General features: G+C 35.1%; 1 protein-coding gene and 1 non-coding gene across 2 annotated transcripts in view; both read left to right on the top strand.

Moving 5' to 3' along the window:
• IPO7 (importin 7) overlaps nucleotides 1-24,742 on the top strand; it is a 48,214-nt gene extending 23,472 nt beyond the window's left edge. Inside the window, exons 7-25 of the mRNA XM_004418419.3 lie at nucleotides 2,500-2,594; nucleotides 2,709-2,793; nucleotides 4,969-5,103; nucleotides 5,781-5,880; nucleotides 6,650-6,726; nucleotides 6,886-7,002; nucleotides 10,656-10,745; nucleotides 11,183-11,348; nucleotides 11,552-11,712; nucleotides 12,792-12,920; nucleotides 14,571-14,637; nucleotides 14,721-14,846; nucleotides 15,277-15,374; nucleotides 17,288-17,383; nucleotides 18,020-18,240; nucleotides 18,339-18,544; nucleotides 19,345-19,551; nucleotides 21,341-21,457; nucleotides 22,605-24,742. Coding sequence (XP_004418476.1) covers nucleotides 2,500-2,594; nucleotides 2,709-2,793; nucleotides 4,969-5,103; nucleotides 5,781-5,880; nucleotides 6,650-6,726; nucleotides 6,886-7,002; nucleotides 10,656-10,745; nucleotides 11,183-11,348; nucleotides 11,552-11,712; nucleotides 12,792-12,920; nucleotides 14,571-14,637; nucleotides 14,721-14,846; nucleotides 15,277-15,374; nucleotides 17,288-17,383; nucleotides 18,020-18,240; nucleotides 18,339-18,544; nucleotides 19,345-19,551; nucleotides 21,341-21,457; nucleotides 22,605-22,702 — 2,391 coding nt within the window. The 3' untranslated portion in view covers nucleotides 22,703-24,742. The remainder of the gene's footprint in view (nucleotides 1-2,499; nucleotides 2,595-2,708; nucleotides 2,794-4,968; nucleotides 5,104-5,780; nucleotides 5,881-6,649; nucleotides 6,727-6,885; nucleotides 7,003-10,655; nucleotides 10,746-11,182; nucleotides 11,349-11,551; nucleotides 11,713-12,791; nucleotides 12,921-14,570; nucleotides 14,638-14,720; nucleotides 14,847-15,276; nucleotides 15,375-17,287; nucleotides 17,384-18,019; nucleotides 18,241-18,338; nucleotides 18,545-19,344; nucleotides 19,552-21,340; nucleotides 21,458-22,604) is intronic.
• On the top strand, nucleotides 10,920-11,101 carry LOC147916562 (small nucleolar RNA SNORA23). The gene has a single exon (XR_015552839.1). It is a non-coding gene; the product is annotated as a small nucleolar RNA SNORA23 (small nucleolar RNA).
• Nucleotides 24,743-26,652: the final 1,910 nt, after the last annotated feature.

Here is a 26,652-nt window from a genome sequence, read left to right as displayed (position 1 = left end):
TTTCACAATATATACATATATCAAATCATTATGTTCTACAGCTTAGACTAATACAACGTTATACAGTCATGAGCCCCATAATGATGGACCACATATACGACAGTAGTCCCTTAAGATTAGAACCATATAGCATAGGTATGTAGTAGGCTATGCCATCTAGGTTTGTGTAAGTACACTATGATGTTCACACAGTGATGAAATTGCCTAAAGGTGCATTTCTCAGAGCATAGGCTCGTTGCTAAGTAATGCGTGACTGTATATCAGTTATAGCTCAAAAACAAAAAAAGTCCAAAGCTAGATTTTATTCTAATAATTTGTCAGACACCCATGAACAGGGGAAGAACTTGAATTACAAGTTGGTCAAACTTTGTAGTTAGTTTTATTACTTGTTTCTCTAAATAACAACTTTATAGAAATATAACTTAGTAAAATTCACCCATTCAAAGTATACAATTCAGTGGTTTTTAGTACATACAGAATTATCCAACTGTTATTTTTTAACATTTAATCACGATTTTTAAAATAACCACAATTTTTCTTTATAATTTAGTTTTTTAGAGAGGTAGGAAAATTTACAAGTCCTGCTACCTAGTGTGTTTTAAGTGCTTTTACATACCTTACTTATTTAATCCTCAAAATCCTTCTGAATTTAAACAGAGACATGGAAGGGTTTTGTAATTTATCCAACATAATTTTATTAGTGAAATAAGTGAGGCCAACCTCCTGTTTTGTAGTTTATTGCTCAAATATTTATTTGAAAAAAACTGCAGAAGAAATAAATGGGACATTTCTTCTACTCGGTGGGGAATTAGTTTGTTGTGTATTTTTCTGTACACATTTAATAGGTATAAAATATAACTATAAGTTTCATATATTCTGTACCTTTTTTGGTATAATTTATAATCATAAATATGCACACATTATAAGTAAACCGTTCGGGGCCGGCCCGGTGGCATAGCAGTTAAGTGCGTGTGCTCCACTTCGGTAGCCCGAGGGTTCACAGGTTCGGATCCCGGGTGGGAACCGACGCACCGCTTGTCAAGCCATGCTATGGCAGCGTCCAGTATAAAGTGGAGGGAGATGGGCATGGATGTTAGCCCAGGGCCAATCTTCCTCAGCAAAAAGAGGAGGATTGGCATCGGATGTTAGCTCAGGGCTGATCTTCCTCACACACAAAAAATAATAAAAGTAAAATATAAGTAAACAGTTCAGTGAGTTATGACAGTCATATGCACTCATGTAACCATCACCTAGAATGTTTGCTTGTGGCTAGTTCTGGTCATCCCTACTATTGCCGTTCTCATTTCTAGCACCATAGGCTAGTTTTGCCTATTCTAGAACTTAATGTAAAAGTACCTTCTTTGCTTAATATATGTATGCGATGTATTCATGTTGTGTTGCGGTAGTTTGTTCCATTTTATTGCCAAGAAATATCTTTTGTATGGATATACTATATTTTATTTATCCATTCACAAGTTAATGGACATCGGGGTGGTTTCAGGATTTTAGGATTACAGATAAAGGTGCTATGAATGTTCTTACACGAGTCTTTTTGTGATCACATATTTTCATTTTTCTTGAGTAAATAGCAAAGAATGGAATTGGGTCATAGGGTAGGTGTATGTTTAACGTTGTAAGTAACTTGCAAAGTGATTTCCAAAGTGGTTGCACTGTTGCTCTCACTGGCAATGTATGGGAGTTTTAGTTGCTCCACAGTTTCACTTCCCAATTGTAACTTTAAAATATGTCATGGATGTCTTAGGTCAATATGTAATGCTCTAATCCATTCTTTTAATGGTTGTATAGTAGTCTTTTATGGATGTTCCATAATTAAACATACCCTTATTAATGAATGTTTAGGTTCTTGGTAGTTTTTCACTATTACAAATACTTTTGTAAATGAATGTTCTCGTACCTGTTATCTTTGTGTATTTATACTAATACTCCTGAAACTAGATTTCTGAAATGGAGTTTCTCATGCCCTTTTTTTTTTTTTTTTAATTTTATTTATTTATTTTTTCCCCCAAAGCCCCAGTGGATAGTTGTACGTCGTAGTTGCACATCCTTCTAGTTGCTGTATGTGGGACGCGGCCTCAGCATGGCCCGACAAGCGGTGCGTCGGTGCGCGCCCGGGATCCGAACCCGGGCCGCCAGCAGCGGAGCGCACGCACTTAACCACTAAGCCACGGGGCCGGCCCTCTCATGCCCTTTTGATTTGAGCTGTACTGGTTTTGATTAAGATACCTGCCATGGCCTTGACTACAATGTATGGGTCTTTTATAAGAATTTAAAAAAGTGTATCCTTTATAACCAAGTAGTGAAGTAGTGAAAATGCCTCTTATATTTAAATAAGGGTTAGTACTTTTCCAAATCTAGCTTTTTATTATGAAAGGCCAACACTGGAGGAGCATTCACGTTTTTGTGAATCTGTTCTCGCCTCGTGCTGTTCCTCTTAGATTGTATCATCGCTTACTATCATTAAATAAATTCTCTTTAAAGGAAACACTTCAAGTTGAAGAAGATGATAGACCTGAGTTACCATGGTGGAAATGTAAGAAGTGGGCTTTACATATCTTAGCAAGGCTTTTTGAAAGGTAAGCTCCTCTCGATATATGATGATTTAAGTTTATTGTTCTCAAGCTTTTGGTTTTATAAGTGCTATTATAAAGCATCATAAAGAAACAATGGGCATTTTAATGTTCTTTTAGATATGGAAGCCCTGGCAATGTTTCCAAGGAGTATAATGAATTTGCTGAAGTATTTCTGAAGGCATTTGCTGTTGGTGTCCAGCAAGTAAGTCTAAGATAATTTTTTTAAGTAGAAGTATGGCATTATCAGGTTAATTTCTGTCTTGCTTATTTCTAGTTTCTTCGGCACCCAAAGATTGCATAAAGCAATTTTTAACATTTTGAACCCTGTAGTAATTCTCAAACATTTTTGGTCCCAGGACCTCCTTACACTCCTATATTATTGAGAACCCCAACAAGCTTCCATTTATGTGGGTTATACCTAGTGATATTTATCATATTAGAAATTAAAACAAAGTTTAAAAACAATAACAGACCTTTTACATATTAACATAGAATACATGTTTTTTGTTAGAAGTAACTATTTTCCAAAGTGAAAAATTTTTAGCAGAGGAAGTGGCATTGTTGTACATTTTTACTAGCTTTAATGTCTGGCTTAATAAAAGGCAGCTGTATACTCATCTACCTCTGTATTCCGTCTGTTTTAATTTGTTTTGGTGGACGTAAATAAAGACACTTTGGCCTCAGAGATAAGAATTGGGAAAAGGAAAGACTGTTTTAATAGACTTTTTCATGTAATTGTGGAAATGCTTTGATATCACACCAAAATTTGACAATGGTAGTTTCTTAAAGGTTAATTGCTGTGTACAGTTTGAAACTGTAACAACGAACATTTCATAGTCTTACATTAACACTCATTGTGATATGTATGTTGACTGGAAATGATTTGACTATTGCACCTTGAATGGGTCTTTTATCCATACATGATTTTGTAACATCCTGCACTGGTCATTTGGAAAATGTTGACTCACTGAGTTAATGCAGATTTTCCAAATGTTAATATATTTCATTATGCAGTTTTTAAAAATCACTTTTGTTAATATCACCACTGATGTCATCAGAAATACTTTAATTATTGAAAAGCTATCAAGTGGATCTAAGTGGTGGGTCTAGGATTTTGAGAATTCTAATTTTTGCTTGAAAGCTCAGATTTTAATACCAGTAACATATTTTTGGTTATTTTCCTTGAAGTGACAGGCTCATTTTGTTCATTATTGAGAAAAAATCTGCCAGATACACAAGTATAAATAACCATAATTTGTCTATCAGTTTTTCTTTCAAGTATATGATAGTGTTTGATGGACAAAGCTATTCTTTCAGCTTTTCTTCCAACCAGTGTAGTTTGGCATGTAGCAGAAGTGCTATATATATATCTATACTTCCCATTTAATAATATTTATAGGGCCAGCCCCGTGGCTTAGCAGTAAAGTGCGCGCTCCGCTACTGGCCGCCCGGGTTCAGACCCTGGGCGCGCACCGACGCACCGCTTCTCTGGCTGTGCTGAGGCCGAGTCCCACATACAGCAACTAGAAGGATGTGCACCTGTGACATACAACGATCTACTGGGGCTTTGGGGAAAAAAACGAGGAGGATTGGCAATAGATGTTAGCTAAGAGCCGGGCTTCCTCAGCAAAAAGAGGAGGATTAGCATGGATGTTAGCTCAGGGCTGATCTTCCTCACCAAAAAAAAAACAAAAAAAAAAAAAAAACAACTTAAAATAATATTTATAATATTTCTGGTTCATTAAAGACATTTTTAAGGAAAGCTTATTCTGCCTTTTTGTGGCTGTAAAGACTGCTAGTACACTTCCGTGCCACTCTCTTGATTCCTATTAGGCACCACAAGTTTTACCACCACTTCTTTTATACCATCAATGCAAGCGTCAGCACAGTAAAAAGGGCAAGTAACATCTTAGCATTATTATGAAAATAGCTTTGACCTGGCAGACCCTCTTGAGAGGTCTGTGGACCACATTTTGACAACTGCTGTTCTGAGATAGGAAGTAGAATTTGAACTCTTGGCACACATTAGATAGGTAGGTGAATGGTTTGGGTAAGATTTTCCTAGAGTGTGACTTTAACAATATAGGGCTGTCGCAGAATATTGTGGTATGTTCACTAAGTGGCGTATGGTTTTCTCTTCTTTTTATACTTAATCAGAAACTAGTCCTTTGACACAGTATTACTTCAATTTATTTATTTAAATGCCTTGATTCTCCAATACATAATTTTAAAAATTATTTTCTTTTTAAAGGAATATGGTTGTTATTTTATGATGATGACCTAGGTATTAAGATAAGTGTCAGATGTTTTTGCTGGCTTATAAGTGGTTAAAATTTCTATTTAAACTTTGGTTTTTGATCAAAATTTTTTTTCAAAGGTTTTATTGAAGGTGTTATATCAGTACAAGGAAAAGCAGTATATGGCTCCTCGCGTTTTACAACAGACATTAAATTATATTAATCAAGGAGTTTCTCATGCCCTCACCTGGAAGAATCTGAAGCCTCATATACAAGTAATAATTTTCTATCTGAAATCTTTTTCTAGAAAATATAATGGAAATAACATTAATTACCATAAAGGTTGAAAAATCCATTTTTTGTTGACCTGTGTTACTTAATCTAGTTTTGGTAATTGTTTTGAGAGTATAGTAGAAAAATGAGATATTTTAACACCTTGACATAAACTTACAAAAGGTATTTTGTGAATATTCAGATTATCTTTTAATCTAAAACTGTTATCTTAAAACTTGCCTTTAAGTTCTTATGGATTTAAGTTCTGTTGGATTATGATTAGTTACCATTTTAGTCATGTAATTGGGAGTAAGCAAAGGACTCTTTTACCAGATTAGTTTTGAGGATAATTGGTTTATGTACTATTTCTATGAGTAATTTATTTGCTTTATTTAGAACTGTAGGACTTGATGGACTAAAAGTCATATTGTATTTTCTCAGAATACTTAATTGCTACCTTTGTACACATCTTGTTTTATAATTATTTGTTGCACAGAGGGTAAGAATATTTATATTGATAGTTGACCTGAGAATGCATTAAATGCGTTACTAAAGTTTGATATTAAACTTTAAAATACATATTACAGGGTTACTTTTATTTTTGCACGTAACAGAAATTTGAAGGTTTAAATTTGAAGACTGACTTATGATTGTTACCTTCTTAACTTTTAAATTGCAGGGCATTATCCAAGATGTTATTTTTCCATTGATGTGCTATACAGATGCTGATGAGGAACTTTGGCAGGAAGACCCTTATGAATATATACGCATGAAGTTTGGTAAGGAATTTTCACTTTTTTTAGGAACAAAATGAGTCAGTAATTAAGGTTTTGTATAGTAAACCTAGAGGGTTTTAAGGGCTCACCTTTAGTACTGAAAAATCTTTGTTGTTTTAATGTAATTTATCCATTGTTTAGACTTTTTTGGGGGCTATTCATTAGTTATGGCATTTGATAATGATAATCTCATTTTTAGCAGACACAAATAAAATAATGTTATTGTGATTATTGGATGTGCTTCTGGCACATGCCAAAACTTAGAAATTCAAGATTATACCTTAACACTAAGTATCTAAACTATACTTTTGGATCCCATGTCAGTCATCATATGTGTGGGAATTGAGAAGACGCGTACTGGAAGGTGGAGTCACGTGGAGTATCTGCATGGAACTAAAGAATATTACTTTGGCTAATGTTGAGTATTAGTCCTCCTTCCTACCAAAATCTTATGTACTTTTAAGTAGTTTGTCCTTTTGTGACCCTATTATGAAGATTCTCACAGTGGTAATGTTTTGTAGGAAAGAAAATAATCGTTAGGAGAAATTGATGGATTAACATTTAATTTGTACAGAAAAGACATTTAGAAATGTCTTTTACAAAATTTTATGGGGATCTGTGTTCATTTTCGTACTCACCTTGAGTGAAGATTTAGCAAAATTTTAAGATCCTTGTTTTTTACAGAGCATCATCATTTGTAAATTATGTGAAAATGTTTGTTGAAGAAATTGAAATTACTGTCTTCTGTATTAATTTTAAATTTATTTTCTAGATGTGTTTGAAGATTTCATTTCTCCTACCACTGCTGCCCAGACACTTTTGTTTACAGCCTGTAGTAAGAGGAAAGAGGTAGGTTATTTAATGTGTAGATAACTTTTGCTTTAATGTTTAAAATTTGTTCAGATATACATTGTTTTTAATGTTAGCCATGTAAGTCATTTTGTCATTAATATTTTTTAAGGACTGTTGGGATATCCAGTGAAATGTTACTTTTCTCTTTTAATCTAGGTACTACAAAAGACTATGGGATTTTGCTACCAGATTCTTACAGAACCAAATGCTGATCCTCGAAAAAAAGATGGAGCCCTGCATATGATTGGCTCTTTAGCTGAAATACTTCTGAAGGTATTTCTTTTATGTGTGTTTGTGCAAGTGGTTTATTTTAGTAACTGCTTTATTGAGATACAATTCATATACCATACAGTTCGCCCATTTAAGGTATACAAGTTCACTGGTTTTTCTTTTTTCTTTTTTTTTTTAAAGATTTTATTTTATTTATTTTTCCCCCAAAGCCCCAGTACATAGTTGTCTGTCATAGCTGCACATCCTTCTAGTTGCTGTATGTGGGACGCGGCCTCAGCATGGCTGGAGGAGTGGTGCCCCGGTGCGCACCCGGGATCCGAACCTGGGCCGCCGGCAGCGGAGAGCACGCACTTAACCGCTAAGCCACGGGGCCGGCCCTCTTTTTTTTTTTTTTTTTTTTGTGAGGAAGATCAGCCCTCAGCTAACATCCGTGCTAATCCTCCTCTTTGTGCTGAGGAAGACCGGCTCTGAGCTAACATCTATTGCGAATCCTCTTGCTTTTTTGTTCCCCAAAGCCCCCCAGTTGTATGTCATAGTTGCACATCCTGCTAGTTGCTGTATGTGGGACGTGGCCTCAGCATGGCGGGAGAAGCAGTGCGTCGGTGCGCCTGGCATCTGAACCCGGGCTGCCAGTAGCAGAGCGTGCACACTTAACCGCTAAGCCACGGGACCGGCCCCACTGGTTTTTCTTATATTCACAGAGTTGTGCAACCATCACCTCTAATTCCAAAAGTTTTTCAGCACCCCCAAAAGAAACCCTATTAGCAATTGCTCCCTATTTTTCCCCAAACCTCCCAGCCCTAGGCTACCCCAGTCTACTTTTTGTCTCCTCCATGAATTTGCCTATTCTGGACATTTTATTTAAGTGGAGTGATATAACACATGGTCTTTTATGAGTGTCTTCTTTCACTTAGCATAGTATTTTCAGAGTTCATCCATGTGCTGGCACATGTCAGTACTTTGGTCCTTTTTATTGCCAAATAATATTCCATTGTATTTATATACCACATTTTATTTATCCATTCATTAGTTGACGGACTTTTGCTTTGGTTCCAGTTTTTGACTATTATAAACAAATGGAGCTATGAACATTTGTGTGTATGTTTTTATGTGGACATACGTTTTCATTTCTCTTGGGTAATACATACCTAGGAATCACATTGCTGGTTATATTTTGAGAAACTGCCAGATTGTTTCCCAAAGTGGCTGTACCATTTTATATTTTCATCAGCACTATATGAGGGTTCCAGTTTCTCTGTCCTCACCAATGCTTGTTGTTACGTTTTGTTTATTATAGCCATCCCAGTTGGTGTCAAATGGTATCTTATTGTGGTTTTGAGTTACATATCCTTGATGGCTAATTATATTGAGAAACATTTTATGTGCTTACTGGCTATCATATATCTTCTTTGGAAAAATATCTGTTCAAATTCTTTGTCCATTTTAATTGGGTTATTTGTCTTCATTGTTAAATTGTTAGAGTTTTTTATGTATTCTAAATACTAGACTGTTTTCATTTATGATTTGGAAGTATTTTCTGCCATTCTGTTAGTTATCTTTTCACTTTCTTGATGTTGTCCTTTGAAGGAGAAGTTTTGATATGATTTTGAAATGATGTCTAGTTGATATTTTCTTTTGTTGCTCGTGCTGAAGGTACTTCTTTTTGTATGTTATTTTCTTTCCATGTTGCAAGATAATTATAAAATCTGGGTTTTTTCTTCTCCAAAAAATTGATCTTTAAGGAAATTTTGTAAACGTGAATGCAACCATTTGCAGACTGGGAACATCGAGCTTTCCTGACACAAATTTTCTAGTAAAGAATGACTGACTGGATTAGATCTATGTTTAGAAACCTCAACTTAATTGTACACATTGTTCTGACTTCTTCATAAATAAGATCTGAAATTTGTTTTTGCTTTAAAGTTAATAAATGGGGCCGGCTCTGTGGCTTAGCGGTTAAGTGCGCGCGCTCTGATGCTGGCGGCCCGGGTTCGGATCCCGGGAGCGTCCCGAGGCACCACTTCTCCGTCCAGCGTGAGGCCGAGTCCCACGTACAACAACTAGAAGGATGTGAACCTATGACATACAACTATCTACTGGGGCTTTGGGGGGAAAAACTGAATAAATAAAATCTTTTAAAAAAAAAAAAAAAAAAAAAAAAATAAAGTTAATAAATGGTAACTATTCAAAGTGTAAGTGGGGGGCCGGTCCCGTGTCTTAGCGGTTAAGTGCGCGTGTGCTCCGATACTGGTGGCCCGGGTTTGGATCCCAGGCACACACCGACACACTGCTTATCTGGCCATGCTGAGGCGGTGTCCCATATACAGCAACTAGAAGGATGTGCAACTATGCCATACAACTATTTACTGGGGCTTTGGGGAGAAAAAGGGAAAAAAAGAAGGAGGATTGGCAATAGATGTTAGCTCAGGGCCGGTCTTCCTCAGCAAAAAGAGGAGGATTGGCATGGATGTTAGCTCAGGGCTGATCTTCCTCATCAAAAAAAAAAAAAAAAAAGTGTAAGTAAATATTTAGTCACAGTACCATCCAACTCCGAGGAAATCCTGCTCCATATCATGCTCCATTGAATTTGTCACAGTTGATTTGTGGGTATATTTTGTGTATCTTTCAGCTTTTCTATATCTGTCTACCCGTCCTTCTCTTAGTTTATAAAATATAAATTAAAGACAGTGATTATTTGTTGTATAGAAGGCTGAGAATCTTGAGGGAGCTGTCTTGGCACATTCAGATTTTTTGTTTTAACTTTTTTTTTTTTTTTAAGATTTTATTTATTTTTTGCCCCCAAAGCCCCAGTAGATAGTTGTATGTCACAGCCGCACACCCTTCCAGTTGTTGCATGTGGGACTCGGCCACAGGATGGACAAAGAAGTGGTGCCCTGATGCGCACCCGGGATCCGAACCCGGGCCGCCAGCATCGCAGCGCGCGCACTTAACCACCAAGCCACAGGGCCGGCCCATGTTTTAACTTTTTATTTCTAAATAATTCTAGACTTACAGAAAAATTGCAAAAATAGTTCCCATTATTCTCCAAACCAGGAAATTAATATTGCTATGATACTGTTAACTAATCTACAGACCTCTTTTACAGTTTACAAAATTTTCCACTAATATCCTTTTTTCTGGCCCATGATCCAGTCCAGGATCCCTCACTGCATTTAGTTCTTAGGTCTCATTAGTCTTCTTAGTTTTTTTTATCAGTTTTTAATGTTGATTTAATATCCTCTTCAAGGAACTCTTCTTAAAAGCTTGTTATCATTTAGAAAATACTCTAAGATTCATGAGAGTATCTCTTTAGACATCCAGATTATTACCTTGAAAGCAGGGTGTTTCTCAAACTATGTTATGTTCATTTAGAACCTTTCCAGAGATTTTTTTTTTTATTATAAAAGTTTTATAAGGTAAGGAGTAAAATTAACCACACTTCCATTACTCAGACACCATTGCTGTTAACATTTGGTATAATTACTTTCTAAAGAGTGTAAAAAGATTTAAAAAAAATGTATTAAGTTTTTTATGATGGTAAAGTTTGAGAATTAGAAAACTGGATGTAGATTCAAAGAACCAGAATAAATATGTTTTGACAACAGTGGTCATTTTTAACACTGGCATATCTGTTTGGCATTTGAGATGATTATATTTGGAACTCTTTAAAAAATAATTGTTGTTTATATTTACAGAAAAAGATCTACAAAGATCAGATGGAATACATGTTGCAGAATCATGTATTCCCTCTCTTCAGCAGTGAACTAGGCTACATGAGAGCGAGGGTATGTTTTGAAGCTGTATTAATTTGTATATTTATGTCGTGTAATGAATGACTGCTTATGTGGACTTTTACATGGAAACTTTTGAATGTTCACTTTAAAAATGTTTACTGAAAACTGTAGATGTTCACTTGATTCCATTTTAGACTTCTGTTTCATGTAAATCTTTAAATGGCTGCTGTAATGTGTGCATAGTTTCCATCTGTGTCTGATAGCAGTGTCTGTCTGTGTTTTGCATTCAGATCTTGCTATCCACACAAACATCATGCAGCCAAAGAGTAAGTTGGGATCATAGTACTGGTCTAGTGTTGTCTCTGGACATATCTACCACTGGCCAGCCTCCAAATTCCCACACACAGAACTTTGGGAATAGAGATACTGTAGCTTGGGGGAATTTAATGTAAGACATCTATAATAACTCACTGTGTTTTTTTAAAAAGGCTTGCTGGGTCCTTCACTATTTTTGTGAAGTGAAGTTCAAAAGTGACCAGAACCTGCAAACGGCCTTAGAGCTGACACGAAGGTGTCTGATTGATGATAGGGAAATGCCTGTGAAAGTGGAAGCTGCCATTGCACTTCAAGTGTTGATCAGCAATCAAGAAAAAGGTAAAGGATTTATGTCTCAAAAATAGTGCAGTGTGTTTTCACATAATTGTATATGGCATAATCTTAGAAACTTGATACATTATCTTCCTTTTTATGTGAAAATGTCTCTTTTTTACTTTTTACTCCTTGGCATATGTTGTATCAGGTTTTAAGGAGTTACAGCTCTTTTGGCCAAATTTTTTTTTTCTCTTTTTCTCTTACAGCTAAAGAATACATTACACCATTCATCAGACCTGTAATGCAAGCTCTTCTTCACATTATAAGAGAAACAGAAAATGATGATCTTACCAATGTAATTCAGAAAATGATCTGCGAGTATAGTGAAGAAGTTACTCCTATTGCCGTAGAAATGACACAACATTTGGTATGTTATTTGAACCAATCATTTATGCGTTACTTGCCTTATAGCAAGTATTTTCACAGAGCTTACTGTATGCCAGGTACTGTTGTAAGCCCTTGATATATATTTAACTCATTTAATTTTCACACAATCCTATGTGAGGAATATTTCTATACTCAGAAAATGTGAGGTTTAAAAAGGTTAAAATAACTTGCCCAAGCTAGAAGGAGGGGGGCTGGGATTCATACCTGAGCTGTATGGTCCACAATGCATGTTCTTAGCTACTACCTTATGTTGTATCATGACTGCTTTGTTTGTGTGGTTGCCTGGAATACTGTTGACCAACCTAAAGAAGAAGTAGCAATAATAGTTATAAATAGATTTTTTAAATGAAATTTGTATAAATAGTAATTATTTTATAGTTGACCTGTTTACTGTACATAGCCCCAAACTTCTGAGAATTAACAATGTAAATTATTTAAGGGTAATAGAAAGTATGAAGATGTACCCAACAATTATCCATCCATATTCCCTATACAATAATTTCTTTGATGCTGCTTATATTCCTCCTAAGTATTGAGGTTTCAAGAATCTAACTCTTGGTATTGTAGATTTAAGCAAAGGCAAAGAGGTTTGTGAAAAAAGCATATTCTTAACAGCTGATTTTGAAATGGATAAGGACATTTGAATAAATACAATAGCATTCACTAAGTATGTATATTGTATTTATAATATATTAAGCTGATTATTAGTCATGAGTCCTTCCTTTACTTCTCGGAAGTTTGTTTCAAAACGATTGAATTTTACAACAAAAAATAACCTTGATGACTAATATATTAAGTACTTTCTATGCCTTGCCTCATTTAATCCTCACATTATCTCTATGAAGTTCCCAGATGAGATGTCAGAAAACAGGTCAGGTAGCTTATTGAAGGTCACTTAGTAAGTGGCAGAATAGTACCATTTGATTATAGAACCCAAGCTCTTAACTATTATTAATCAATTTGGAGACACTGATCAGTTGTGCTATGCCAATGAGAACATTTTAAAAATTAAAAGTTTTAACCAAATGGCAGACTTAAATTATATTGTCTTGAATCTAGGCAATGACATTTAATCAAGTAATCCAGACTGGGCCAGATGAAGAAGGAAGTGATGACAAAGCAGTTACTGCTATGGGAATCCTCAATACTATTGACACACTTCTTAGTGTAGTTGAAGATCATAAAGAGGTAAGAAAATGATCCAGTGTGGTAAACATTTTAGGAAATTTCAAGCCATTCTTCATCAACTGTTCTGTGCTTTTTGGCTCTGACTTTTATAATTCTCTGGTCATCTTTTCACACACCTTGATTTTGCCATCTTTTAATTAGCTCCCTTTTGTAAGGATAAGGTTGGTACCTTATAAATATTGTAGGTTCCTTAGTATTAGAAGGAATAGGAAGGATGTATTTGTCTTACCATGTCTTTACCTCAAGGCTAAGGATTTGGCTCCCTCTTAGGTTACCTTTCCCATATCCAAAAAGTGTGGTGATTCCTAGGAAAACATATTCTTCCTAGTTTTCTTTTTTAATAAAAAAATTTTTTTAATTATGGTAAAATACACATAACATAATTTACCATCTTAACCATTTTTAAGTGTTCACTTCAGTGATATTAAGCACATTCACATTGTGCAACCATCACCACCATCTTCCTAGTTTTCTTCTTTTACTGTTGTTGCCTTTTGGAAAGGTACGAGAATTGTAATCATGAATTTTTAAAAATGGAATTATTTAAAACATACAGAAAAGAGTAAAGAACAGAGAAAACTGTAACCAGTACCCCTTAACCATCACCTAAATTTATTAGGTTTTAACATTTTACAATATATCCTTTAGACTTTATTTCCGGTAAGAAGAACAATTTCAGATAGATGTAATTGAAGCCCTCGGGGTACCACTTCCTAATCTCATTTCCCTACTTCCTTCCCTTAGAAGTAACCGATGTCCTGAACTTGGTGTTTATAATTCTAATGCAGATATTTATATTTATAAATCATATGTTTTCAAGTTATCTACAAATTGCCTTTTGCAACATGAGATTTTCAGTAAACTATTTTTGTATTCTAGATTATAATTGGAGATAGGCAGAAGCTATGAGGAATCCTGTAGCTAATTATGGTCAACAAATCAGTCGTTTACTATATTTGAAGAGTTGAAAATATATTAAATATATGTATTTGAAATGGATGTCCTGCTTTTATATCTGATTAGTAAATTTTATCTTATTCCTCCTCCCCCCTTTTAAAACATTTCAGTGGCTCTCGGGATTTGGGATCCAATTGAGTACCATACTGACAATTAAAGAGGAATTTGTATTTTCTGTCTGTCTTGTAGGACTTGGGGACCTGGTGTTCACTATAGCTAATATAATTACATAAATGGAGGTGACTTAAGAATTATTGGGAGTGTAAGAATTATTGGGAGTGGTGGGAATAATGCCTTCTTTCAAACAATTTTTCTGTATGCCATTGACAGTGACTTTTCAATGACACCTAGGCTGAATTAATCTATATTTACACACAAAAAGATCTATCGTCTGCAGAATGATTGTGGCTCCTTTATTTTTATAATTATTTGCATTTTTCCAAGATATTATTTTTTCCTTTCCTTTTTAGGTAAACTGTGCATGTTATTCCTTGGTGTTTGTCTCATTGTAATGGTATCTCATTAAATTTCAATCCCAGATTGATTTACAATTTCATAATATGAGTCATTTCAAAACAGACTTAAAATGATTTCTTAATATTGACTTTATATTTAAATGCAGTGGATTACATTATACATTATTTAATAATTCATTCAGTGTGCTGCAATTCCATATCCTTTTTTCTCTTTTAGATAACCCAGCAGCTTGAGGGAATCTGCTTACAGGTCATTGGAACTGTTTTACAACAGCATGTCTTAGGTATATACCTCTGATTGTGCTAAGAATTTACTGCTGTTTCACATCAGCAAGCATTGTCCTAATGACTCAGTATTCTCTTTTAGAATTCTATGAGGAGATCTTCTCTTTAGCACATAGTTTGACATGTCAACAGGTGTCTCCGCAGATGTGGCAGCTACTACCTCTGGTATTTGAAGTTTTCCAGCAAGATGGCTTTGATTACTTTACAGGTAAATCAAGTCAGCATAGATTTTCCCCCATTTTGATTCATTTTTAATATATCACTTGAACATAGACTTTTGAATATTGTAAGTGCTTCATTGTTTGGATAAGTTATCAGTAGCAGTTAATGCTCAAGGATGACCCATAGCATTGATATCTGTTATATATTTTGGTTTAGTTATCACTTTACATTTTTTTCTTTAACACATATTCTTACTCTCCTGCCCCGTGTCTTCTTTGTATAATCTTTGTGTTTAACTACTAAATATAAAGGAATTCACTTTAATAATAGGTTCATTTCTACATTTAATTATAAATGAATATACTTTAATTAAAAGTTAATGTTGGGGACAAAATCTCAGATTTTGTTTCTTTTTCTAAGATTTTTCAGAAAATAAGCATTTATATTAATTTAACTGATGGTTTTTATTAATACAGATATGATGCCTCTGCTTCATAATTATGTAACAGTTGATACAGACACACTTCTGTCTGATACCAAGTATCTTGAAATGATATACAGTATGTGCAAAAAGGTAGGTCATTTTTAGTTAATATAAGAACATATGTCATAACGCTGGTGCTATAAAATGTATGAAATTGTGAATATTGCATTATGGCGAACATATTACTCTATGGGTCTGACAGAATAAGATTCTATCTATTCTATATACTGATTCCTAGATGCCATAGTAATTAATGGCTTTGGCAGGTATTTGCCCTCTGACATTTAATTGATGTTTTTCATTTTTAGGGTGCCTGGAGCTTGCCTTAGCCTAGTTATTTGCTAGGCTTTGAACAGAAAGAAGGAAGAAATCAAGAATTTATTTGAGAGATTTTTGAAAGGTTTAGGATGGTTAGAGATGTCTTATAAAGAAAATCTTTGGAGGCTGTGGGTTTATGGAGGCTATACAGTAATTTTTTAGTAAATAGCAAGATTGTAAAATCTGAGGGTTCATTTAAAAAAACAAGTCAAGAGCTAGCCCTGATGGCCTAGTGGTTAAAGTTCCGTGCTCTCACCACTTTGGCAGCCTGGGTTCATTTCCTGGTTGCGGAACCACACCACCTATCTGTCAGTTGCTGTGCGCTGTGGCAGCGGGTCACATAGAAGAACTAGAAGGACTTACACAGAAGGACTTACAACTAGGATATACAGCCATTCACTGGGGCTTTGGGGAGTGGGGAAAAAAAGGAAGATTGGCAACAGATGTTAGCTCAGGGCAAATCTTTCCCTACCAAAAAAAGAAAAAGTCAAAAGTACTGTACCATTTCTTAGAAAATCATAAGATAAATTTATGGTGAATGCTACTTTAAAAAAAATGCTTTTCTTAAACAAGAGGTAGGGGATAAAATAGTTGAATTGGGGTCCTTCGTTATCAAAGTCAATGTAATTGGCAGCATTTGAATTTCTAGCAGCGTTTATTAAGAGGCGCAGGCTGTTTAACATTAGGCATTTAAAAAATGCTTTTGCTCCATGAAATTTTTAGATGTGCTTGTTCTCACTGATATCTTTCCTTTCTGAACACTTAGTCACAACATAACCATTTAGTTATGTTACTCATTATTTATTGCCAATTATATTGTTTAATACTCTGGAAACAGAGATATCTATACCATCTGCTTTCCTATTCCAGAACACTTACCCTTAACACTTACAGTCCTCTAATGCTAACTAGCATAGCAGGTCATGTTTTTTATTGTCTGGGGACAAGATTTACCATCAACAGGCTGCCTCTTCCTTCCTTTTCCTCTCCAATGTCAGTATTTCTTATTTTATGAGACTTGTGTATAGAAAAGGTTTTCCTAGCAATAATCAGCTTAATTCTTTGTAGTTCTTTACATAAGAGCCTAAGAAAGGTAAGGTGCTTTAGCTACCACATTTGTATGCGAAGGTAGTGGTTGTCAACATGCTAAAGTCCAGAATGGCACTACAGGGGAAGTGCTTTGATTATATCGACCAAGATGCCAGATTGCTGGAATATGACAGATAGATGAACCACCCTAAATCCTCACAGGTGCTTTATACTATAGTATGTACAGTGAGTATTGCAATCATTCATATTCATAAGAATATCTTTTTTTATATATATAATTTTATTTATTTATTTTTTCCCCCAAAGCCCCAGTAGATAGTTGTATGCGATAGCTGCACATCCTTCTAGTCGCTGTACGTGGGACGCGGCCTCAGCATGGCTGTAGAAGCAGCACGTTGGTGCGCGCCCGGGATCCGAACCCAGGCCGCCAGCAGCAGAGCGCGCGCACTTAACCACTAAGCCACGGGGCCGGCCCTCATAAGAATATCTTAAGTACTCCAGAGACTGTAGACACGGGATGGAAATTCTGATTTAAAGGTTTCGTGGTGCATTGTTACAATTTATATTCTGTGTTGGAAATTCTGATTTAAAGGTTTCGTGGTGCATTGTTACAATTTATATTCTGTGTTGATCAGGTTCTTACAGGAGTTGCAGGAGAAGATGCAGAGTGTCATGCAGCAAAATTGTTAGAGGTCATCATTCTACAGTGCAAAGGGCGTGGCATTGACCAGGTCAGTGAGGCTGACTATTAATGATTTGTATATGAGGCTTCAGAGAGGGCATCTTTCCCTCCACTTTTTTCTTGTTGGTCATTTGTTATGTATTCTGTACATTATTGTTTATTATGACACCTAAATAACATTTTTTAATTACCAATATAATAATAATTATATGTTTATTGTGTATGCAAATATGAATGACAAGTTTTATGGCTACTTATCACGCAAGGTAAGTTTTGACTTAAGATATTTTTATAGTATGTTGTGAGAGTATTGCTTGCCACATGATCACTTTGCAGTAAGATAGATTTAGTCATTAAATTTTCATGGTCAGTTTCAATAGGATTTTTTTTTCCAGCTTTATTGAGATATAACTGAAATATAACATTGTATAAGTTTGTGTCCAATATGAGTTGATACATGTATATATTGCGAAATGATTACCATGATAAGGTTAGTCGATAGTAATATTGTGAATCTATGGTTGCTATTGTGGTGAGATTCTAATATCTCAGTGAAGACCTGCCTTTCTCAAAATGAGATTTCCCAAGTGAAATGCCTCAACAATAAAAACTATTGGATCATGGGTAGGATAGTTAGACTGCTATTATTTACAGTTTTGGAATATTTTGCTATCTTTCTTTACAGTGCATTCCCTTATTTGTGGAAGCAGCTTTAGAGAGACTGACAAGAGAAGTGAAGACAAGTGAACTTCGAACAATGTGCCTGCAAGTTGCCATTGCAGCTTTGTATTATAATCCACACCTGCTTCTCAACACCTTAGAAAATCTTCGCTTCCCTAATAATGTAGAACCAGTTACAAATCATTTTATTACACAGTGGCTTAATGATGTTGATTGTTTCTTGGGGTAAGTGACATATATTGGATCTTTGTTTATTTAACTTTGTGAGGAACTCTGCTTATTAAAAAAAAGAAAAAGAAGAAAATCTTTATTTTATTTTTTAGGCTTCATGATAGAAAGATGTGTGTTCTGGGCTTATGTGCTCTTATTGATATGGAACAAATACCACAAGTGTTAAATCAGGTTTCTGGACAGATTTTGCCAGCTTTTATCCTCTTATTTAATGGATTAAAAAGAGCATATGCCTGCCATGCAGAACACGAGAATGACAGTGATGACGATGATGAAGCTGAAGATGATGATGAAACAGGTAAGGGATTTGTGATGGAGGATGCCAAACTTTTACCTAGTTAGAAATATCACTTGATGTGACTTGTTTTTTTAGCCATTCTCCTAAAGACATGGGATCATAGCCAAATGCTCTCATGTTCATTCATTCACAGAAAGATGATCTTATCTTCCCACTAGAGTGTAAGGCATATCTTCAGCTATATCTCCAACATGTAAAGCAGTTCTAGTTATTTATGGTTTTTAGTGTTGGCAAATATCTATCATCTATTAGTGCTAAAACCTAAGTATACCTGCACTATAAAATTAATTAAATGTGGGCTAATACATTTCATCCATAAGACTCTAGAGACAACAAGAGTATAAATTGATAGAATGTTGGTTAAGAGAAATTATTGTAATTGTTCCAAAATTAGATAGCTATTGCCATTTTTGTCTTTTATCATTTATTAACTTAGCCAGCCTTTAAAAAAAAAAAAATCTCACCAAAAGTGATCTGTGGATAACATGAACTATGTTACTTTACTATTGGTATTTGGTTTGGTATATACCTACCATAAGGCCCAGAGCACAAGTGCTAAATCTCATATTATGCCATCTTTTTTCAAACCTCTAGTATTAACCATCATTGCTGGGTTTCTTGGATTTCTATGAGAATTTTTTTTCTATTTATTGCTGAATATGTATTTAAACACCAATTCCTGGAACTTTTCCTTGAATTTATTCACTTGTGATTTGTAATTTACTGGCAGTAATCACTGTCAGTTTGTTGAGTAACAATATTTCACTGTTAACAAAAGCACCTATTTTATGACTTGGCAGAGGAACTGGGGAGTGATGAAGATGATATTGATGAAGATGGGCAAGAATATTTGGAGATTCTGGCTAAGCAAGCAGGTGAAGATGGAGATGATGAAGATTGGGAAGAAGATGATGCTGAGGAGACTGCTCTGGAAGGCTATTCTACAATCATTGATGATGAAGATAATCCTGTTGATGAGTACCAGATATTTAAAGCTATATTTCAAAGTAAGTCAACTTGTTATATGTAATTCAGATAGCTCTATGTAATCCATTTCCCTGAACCAATCTGTTCTTGTTTGTGTCTGCCCGTTGAAGAAGGGATTTTGAGTATATCAAACCCAAACTAGAATATGATTTAGGATTGTTAGGCAAAGTAACCAAAGTTATTTTTACTGTTGCCATAGAGTTTCAGAGTATTTTCCTCATCCAGTTGTTTTACTTTTATTTAGGTTGTAAATTTGAAACATGCACATTATAGGAAAATAGTGTAGTTCAAAAAGTTTATACAGTGACAGTACTTCTTTCCCACTGCTGCATTCTAACCTCTTAGCTTTCCCCAGAAGTATCCACTCCTATCTGTTTTTGAGTGTTTATGTATTTGTATATCTTTTTTTTCCTCCAGCCGAACCCACACTTACCTGTGTGAGAATTTGACCATTTATAACATTAATGGTCTTGGAATCCCTTTTCTTTTTTCCTTTGTCACAGTGTGTGTGGCTACCGAATACTAGGTGCCAGTTTGTTTTTTACCATCCTTTACTTGCATTTCAACAAAATATAACATCTGTGTTCCACCATCCAGCCAGAAATTAAAACTGGCACTATATTTGTATTATGCTGACTATTTATCATTCCTTTGCATTAGGAACTTTGATGTAGAATAAATTCTCTGATAACCAAGGCACACTGACAAAGCAGTTTTGACGCAGGGTTGCAGAAACACAAAGGAATGGTTTCTGAGGTACATGACAGGTAGCAAGAATTGATTGAGGTGCCAAGAACTACTGACTTGCTTTTGTCTGTGACTGTATTTTATAGACTTAAATATACGTTAATCCATAAAGGATAGTTTATAATAGAGGGCCCATGGACAGTCAATGCAATGAGGTAGAAATAGAAAATCATGTGCTTGAATGTCAGATTTCCCCCACAAAATACCTGGCACCTAGTACATGAGGAAATCAGTTTTCATTCTTGGAATTACTCTAAAAAATTTTCTTTTGGGGAAAGCCTTTATAGAGAACTTTTTTTTTCTCTCTCTCTCACTCACCACACACACCCTCCTTTGTATAGCTACTTAATTGAAATAGGGAAGTGCATGGTCAGACTTGCTACATTATATATCAGCTTATCCAGTGCATGTTTTCATGAAACAGTATGAAATTTTAACACCTCGTCTTGTGACATTCTGGGAAGATTTCTTCTCCCTTTGTCACAGATTGAGTTTGACCATTATTTAGGCTATAATATAAAAATGTGTGAGCATTTAAATTTTTTCAGAGCAGCCTTTCTATGGAAAGACAGTAGATGTATTTAAGAAAGGTTTTTGAATAGGCAATGCAGAAAAAAATAAAGGATTTATTTTTTATCATTCACCCCTCTCTTGCATCTATTTAATGCTTCTGATTTTTTTTTTTTAATTTAGGGATTTGAGAATTCTAATCAAAGTACCCTTGATCATTTTCAAGTTGCTTTAACTCTGAATCTTTTAAGGGAATTGGGTTGATTTTATTTCACAAGTTTCCCTAGTTTGTTACCTAGAACTGGTTTAGGCTCTGAATCCTTATTTGTTAGAGATATATTATGAGAATGATTAGATTTTTTTGAGGCATAAAGCTAAACTGGAATTTTCCCCCCTATATCTTTTGTTTCACAAGTAATTTAGATGATTATTGGGAGAATATAAAAATAGATCAGAATTTCAGTACTGGAGGTGGCGTAGAGGAAACAATAGAAAGGAACTACCAGGCCTCTCTTACTATTGCCCTTTTTTCCCTTGTTTTCTTTTTGATAGCTATACAAAATCGTAATCCTGTGTGGTATCAGGCTCTGACTCATGGTCTTAATGAAGAACAAAGAAAACAGTTACAGGATATAGCAACTCTGGCTGATCAAAGAAGAGCAGCCCATGGTATGTTAATTGGCCACAACCCCTCTTTAATTAATGACTTGATACAGCTTTAAAATTTTATATTAAATGATTTAAAATTACATAAAAGCTACAGTTGTTGCAGGTGATAGGAATTCACTCTAATCTGAAGGGATCAAATGAAGAAATGAATTTTGGTTTTGACTACAGTTACTGATTTTAAGTGTGGTTGAAGACTACTTTCAATGTGCAGTAGCTTTAAAAAGGTTGCTCAAGCTCATGGTGATGGCTTAATAGAAAATTCTATTAAAAGTGTAAAATTTTTCGGGCCGGCCCTGTGGCTTAGCGGTTAAGTGCGCACGCTCCGCTACTGGCGGCCCAGGTTCAGATCCCAGGCGCGCACCGACACACCACTTGTCCGGCCATGCTGAGGCTGCTGCCCACATACAGCAACTAGAAGGATGTGCAGCTATGACATACAACTATTTACTGGGGCTTTGGGGAATAAAGAGGAGGAGGATTGGCAATAGATGTTAGCTCAAGAGCCGGTCTTCCTCAGCAAAAAGAGGAGGATTAGCATGGATGTTAGCTCAGGGCTGATCTTCCTCACCAAAAAAAAAAAAGTGTAAAATTTTTAAAAGTTGTGAAAACTATTCTTTTTCTTATATTAAAGAAGATTCCAGACATCATCATGTATTTTCATCTTTAAACATTTCAGTATACATTTCAAAAAAGGTCACACAGCCTAACAGTTTTCTGTAGGTCTTAATACTATTAGTCAAACTAGTTTTATATTCAAAGAAGGGTGGGTTCTCTTTATAAAGGCACGGCTTTCTAAAGTATTTTATATTCGGATTTGCCTGCATTAGATTCATTGCTGTTATTCCCTTTGGAGATTGGATCCTACTGATTTCAGGATTTGACTCAAAATTGGGTATTTAAAGATTTTTTTTTAACAATGGGAAGTGAAAGTTGGCTAAGAAGTCTACAGCATACAAGAGTTTATTTTCTCTACATAATATACTCTCCTCTTGCTCCTATACATTTGGAGGGAGAACAGAGACCAACTTTGGAACTTCCTGGCTAATGTAGTAGTTAAGCTGTTGTTAATGTCTGTCAATTCCTTCTGTTTTCCAAAGTAGTAAGATGATTGAATGCTCTTTTAAACTTTCACTTATTTGTCTTCTAGAATCCAAAATGATTGAGAAGCATGGAGGATACAAATTCAGTGCTCCAGTTGTGCCAAGTTCTTTCAATTTTGGAGGCCCGGCACCAGGGATGAATTGAGTTATCACTTTCTTTCCTGCTGTGTGATTGTAGTGAAGAGCTTGTGTTCCTCCTAGTAGCGGTTCCAGAACTGGTTCATGTTATCTACTCTAAACTAATTGATCAATAGATGGACAAAAAAACCCAGGAGGTGGGACCTGATCATGAACTTGGCACTGAAGAAGAAACCAGAGGGATTTGGTGGGGAGGGGTTCTGGGGGGGGGTATTTTCTTTATTTTTTTGAAGAAAGTAAGATTCTGACTGAAAGTTCAAGTGACACTGTGGAAATTGAAACAAGAGGGGATGTCATGAAGGCAGCTTTTCTTTTTCTGAGGAAAAAATAGGCATGGGCTACAGGAGTATTTAAAACGTCTCATTTACAGTATAAGCTCAAAGGTAGATGTAATTTTTACACCTATGAGTATTTGTCCAATTTCTGTCTCTTCCTCACCATTGGGTATCTGTTCTTTATATGTAAATAAGATAAGGTAATCGATAGCCTTATTCAATCTTCATCATTTTCATTCATCAAAGATTGTTCCTATGTAGATTATTGGACATTTATTGTAGCACTACATAACTGATTAAAAAAAAAATCTGTAAATGAATTAGCACTTTCATATTGAAACAAGCCTGCTAGCCTATGTATAAAATAGCAAAATGTTTGCTGTTTATAAAAAGAAGGGATGTAATGGGGTGGGGGGGCAAGGGTAATTTCAAGTTATTAATTTAAAAATGAACTAGCAATTTTGTACCTGATGACTTTGTGGTGCACTCACCTCTGACAGTGACTTGAATTCGGTATGTTAAAAGGGGTTAGTGATATTTCATTGCTGCTAAAAAATGGCAACTCCCTCTGTCCTGTTTTTTCTTAAAGCTCTCAGTGTACAAGTGGATGGATATTTGGATACAAGACTTTACTGTAACAAATAAGAAAGGTGATATTTGAAGCATGTAAATTGGATATAAAGTTCTACTCTTAAAGAGTTGATCAAAGAGTATGGCTAAACATCTATATATGCAATCTATTAAAAGAACTTAATTCGGCTATTATGTCTTGATTTGATTGCAGTTTTTTCCTAATTATAAATTTTTTTCCTCATTGGCCTGTTTTTATCCTGTACCTAGAAAGAGTGCAAAGTGCACACCTTTAAAATTTGACACCTGCTCACCCCCCCTTTTCCCCATCTGTCTCCTACCCCTCATATTGATTGTGGTATCTGATCTTAACTAGATAGGCTGAAGGTACATGGTTCCCTCCAAAAACCACTATTGATACCACTGTAAAAACAAGCCAGCAACAATACAATGTAGAGAGGGTGGCTTACTTCCCTCTCTCCTAACAGCATGTTCAAAAATAAGTCTTTATTGATCTTAAACATCTGTCAGATGAGTCATACTTCGGGGTTTTTTTTTTAATATACATGTATACACACAAATTTCAAATTGAAAGCAACATCTCAATGGAGTAAAAACTAGTAAATGCTGTTGTCTATAACAGACTAGAAAATTTATAACTGTAAAAATGAAACAAATGCACATATTGATATTTAAAATGCATAATGAAGAAAACCCATTGGTGTTGTGTTTTTCTTGTATGCCAATAATTAAGCCACTACTGTTGGCAGTGTTTGGTTTTCTATTTTAACACTGAAGGAGTGAAAAGTATTTCCTATATTTATGAATTTACTATGAAAATCTTGGCAAAAAAAGAAAAAAAAAATGTCTAAAATGTGTGGGTGAAAATTGTTAATCAAGTGTGTTTCTACTTTCTTTCCTCCAAGTTGGACACCATCTGTATACCCTAGGTTGCTTAAGGGGATTTCACTATTATATAAAATCAGTAAAATTAAAATGGAGTAGTTGTATATATGCAACATTGTGTACAGAGGGGAGATATTGAATAGTATTAAACATTTTCGTCTTCCTTTACCTTTTATCCCCTAATACCTAGTCTTTTTTAAATTTCAGACTTCACTGCTCTTTGAATTGATAATTCCAATTTTCACATTGTTATTGGAAAACCATATCTAATAAAGGTTTAGTTATTCCCATGCACAGTATGAAAATTCTCGTTTGCTGAGGTTTTATTTCAAGAAAATGTATTGGCATGTCTTTGAGAACAAGTTTATTGTCTCCTGTCATACAATCCAAAGTAATCTCCATTTATGGATTTTAACGAAAATTAAAGATCTTAAAATTAAACTGTATTTAATATTAGTGTTCAAATGGTAGTTTCTAATGCATCAAATATATACCTCAATTATTTTCAGTATTTCCTTAAATTTAACATCAAATTATAGTTTCTTAACAGGTTATGGATCTTGATGTGTGTCAGTGTTTCTAGATAAGGCTGTAGGAAGTACATTTGGATAACTTTTTGAGAGTATTTACAAACTTGTAATTAATTGCATATAGGTTTTATTTATTTAATATACAGCTTTTCCCACAGTTTCATTGACCTATAACTTATTTTTTAATTTATAAAAGTTAATTCTGATTTTGTTTGAGTTTCAGTATTTGTCTTTTTTAATGGCTGACAGCGTAAAATCTTGATTTTTTTGTAAACTTAATCCATCTTCTTTAAAAAATCATTTATCAGTATTAAATAAAGGAAGTTAATCTGTTTCTCTGCAGGTAATAAAATGGTGATTACTAATCTACACTCTTTATCAAGATAATGACTGCTCTGCTCAGCTCTGGAAGAGACCAAAGCATAGAGCAGGGTTGGCCAAACCACAGCCCTATGACTATATGCTGCTATTCAGCCCCTGATGTAGCCCCTGAAGCAAGCATGAAGAAAAAGTCATTAAGAATTGTATTAATATGACTAAACCATGTCTTTGGGAAAATCTAGCACAATGCCTTAAGGATAGTAGGCATTCCATAAGTTTATAAAATGACCTAAAATTACATTAAACATATCAGTTATAAAAATGTCAGTTCTGGGGCTGGCCCCATGGCATAGCAGTTAAGTGCATGCGCTCCGCTGCTGGTGGCCCGGGTTCGGATCCCGGGGACGCATCAATGCAATGCTTGTCAGGCCATGCTGTGGCGGCGTCCCACATAAAGTAGAGGAAGATCGGCACAGATGTTAGCTCAGGGTCAGTCTTCCTCAGCAAAAAGGGGAGGATTGCCATGGATGTTAGCTCAGGGCTGATCTTCCTCACCAAAAAAAAAAAAAAAAAAGTTCTATATAATTTAAGTTTTGGTGAAGATTGTGACTATTTATCAGCATCCCTCGTGAATTCTAGGTTTTATCCTTGATGAGGTTGGCCACCCTTGCAATGACACTTCACACTTTGGTGCATGTGGTTATTACAGGGAAACTGGGCACCCAGCTAGAAATTCAGGGATTTTATTCTTTTGTGAGTAATCCCCCCTCCAGGTTTTTTAAGGCACAGGTGATAAAATTCCTTTATATATTTATAGATTCTGCTTTCATGTATAGATTGAAATTTGTCAATTACGCTGACTATTTGAATCCTATATGTAAATGTTTCCTATCAGAATCTTTTAAAGTAGTTCCTTTTTAAATCCTTTTAATAAACTCAAACTAGAAATACAAGGAACTTACTCAACCTGAAAAAAAGGCATCTACCAAAAGCCTAAAGCTAATGGACTTAATGATGGAAGACTAAAAACTTTTCTGCCTAAGATCAAGAACCAGACAAGCATGCCCTCTGTTGCTACTTCTATTCAGCATTATACATGAGGTTCTAGCCAGGGCAATTAGGCAAGAAGAGGAAATAAAAGACATGTAGATTGGAAAGGAAGAAGTGAAACTATATTTGACATGATCTTACAGAAAACCCTAAGGAATACACACACACGCACACACACAGAGCTAAGGACTTCTTTAAGGTTGCAGGACATAAAATCAGTACACAAAAATCAGTTGTATTTCTATACAGCAGCAATGAAATGAAAGTAAAATTAAGAAAATTACACTTACAATAGCATGAAGAAT

Source organism: Ceratotherium simum, chromosome 7 (genome assembly GCF_057802395.1).
Source record: "Ceratotherium simum simum isolate JZ-2026a chromosome 7, ASM5780239v1, whole genome shotgun sequence".
Taxonomy (NCBI): Eukaryota; Metazoa; Chordata; class Mammalia; order Perissodactyla; family Rhinocerotidae; genus Ceratotherium; species Ceratotherium simum.
Note: the sequence above shows the minus strand (reverse complement) of the source record. Positions and strands in the feature narration are given on the sequence as shown.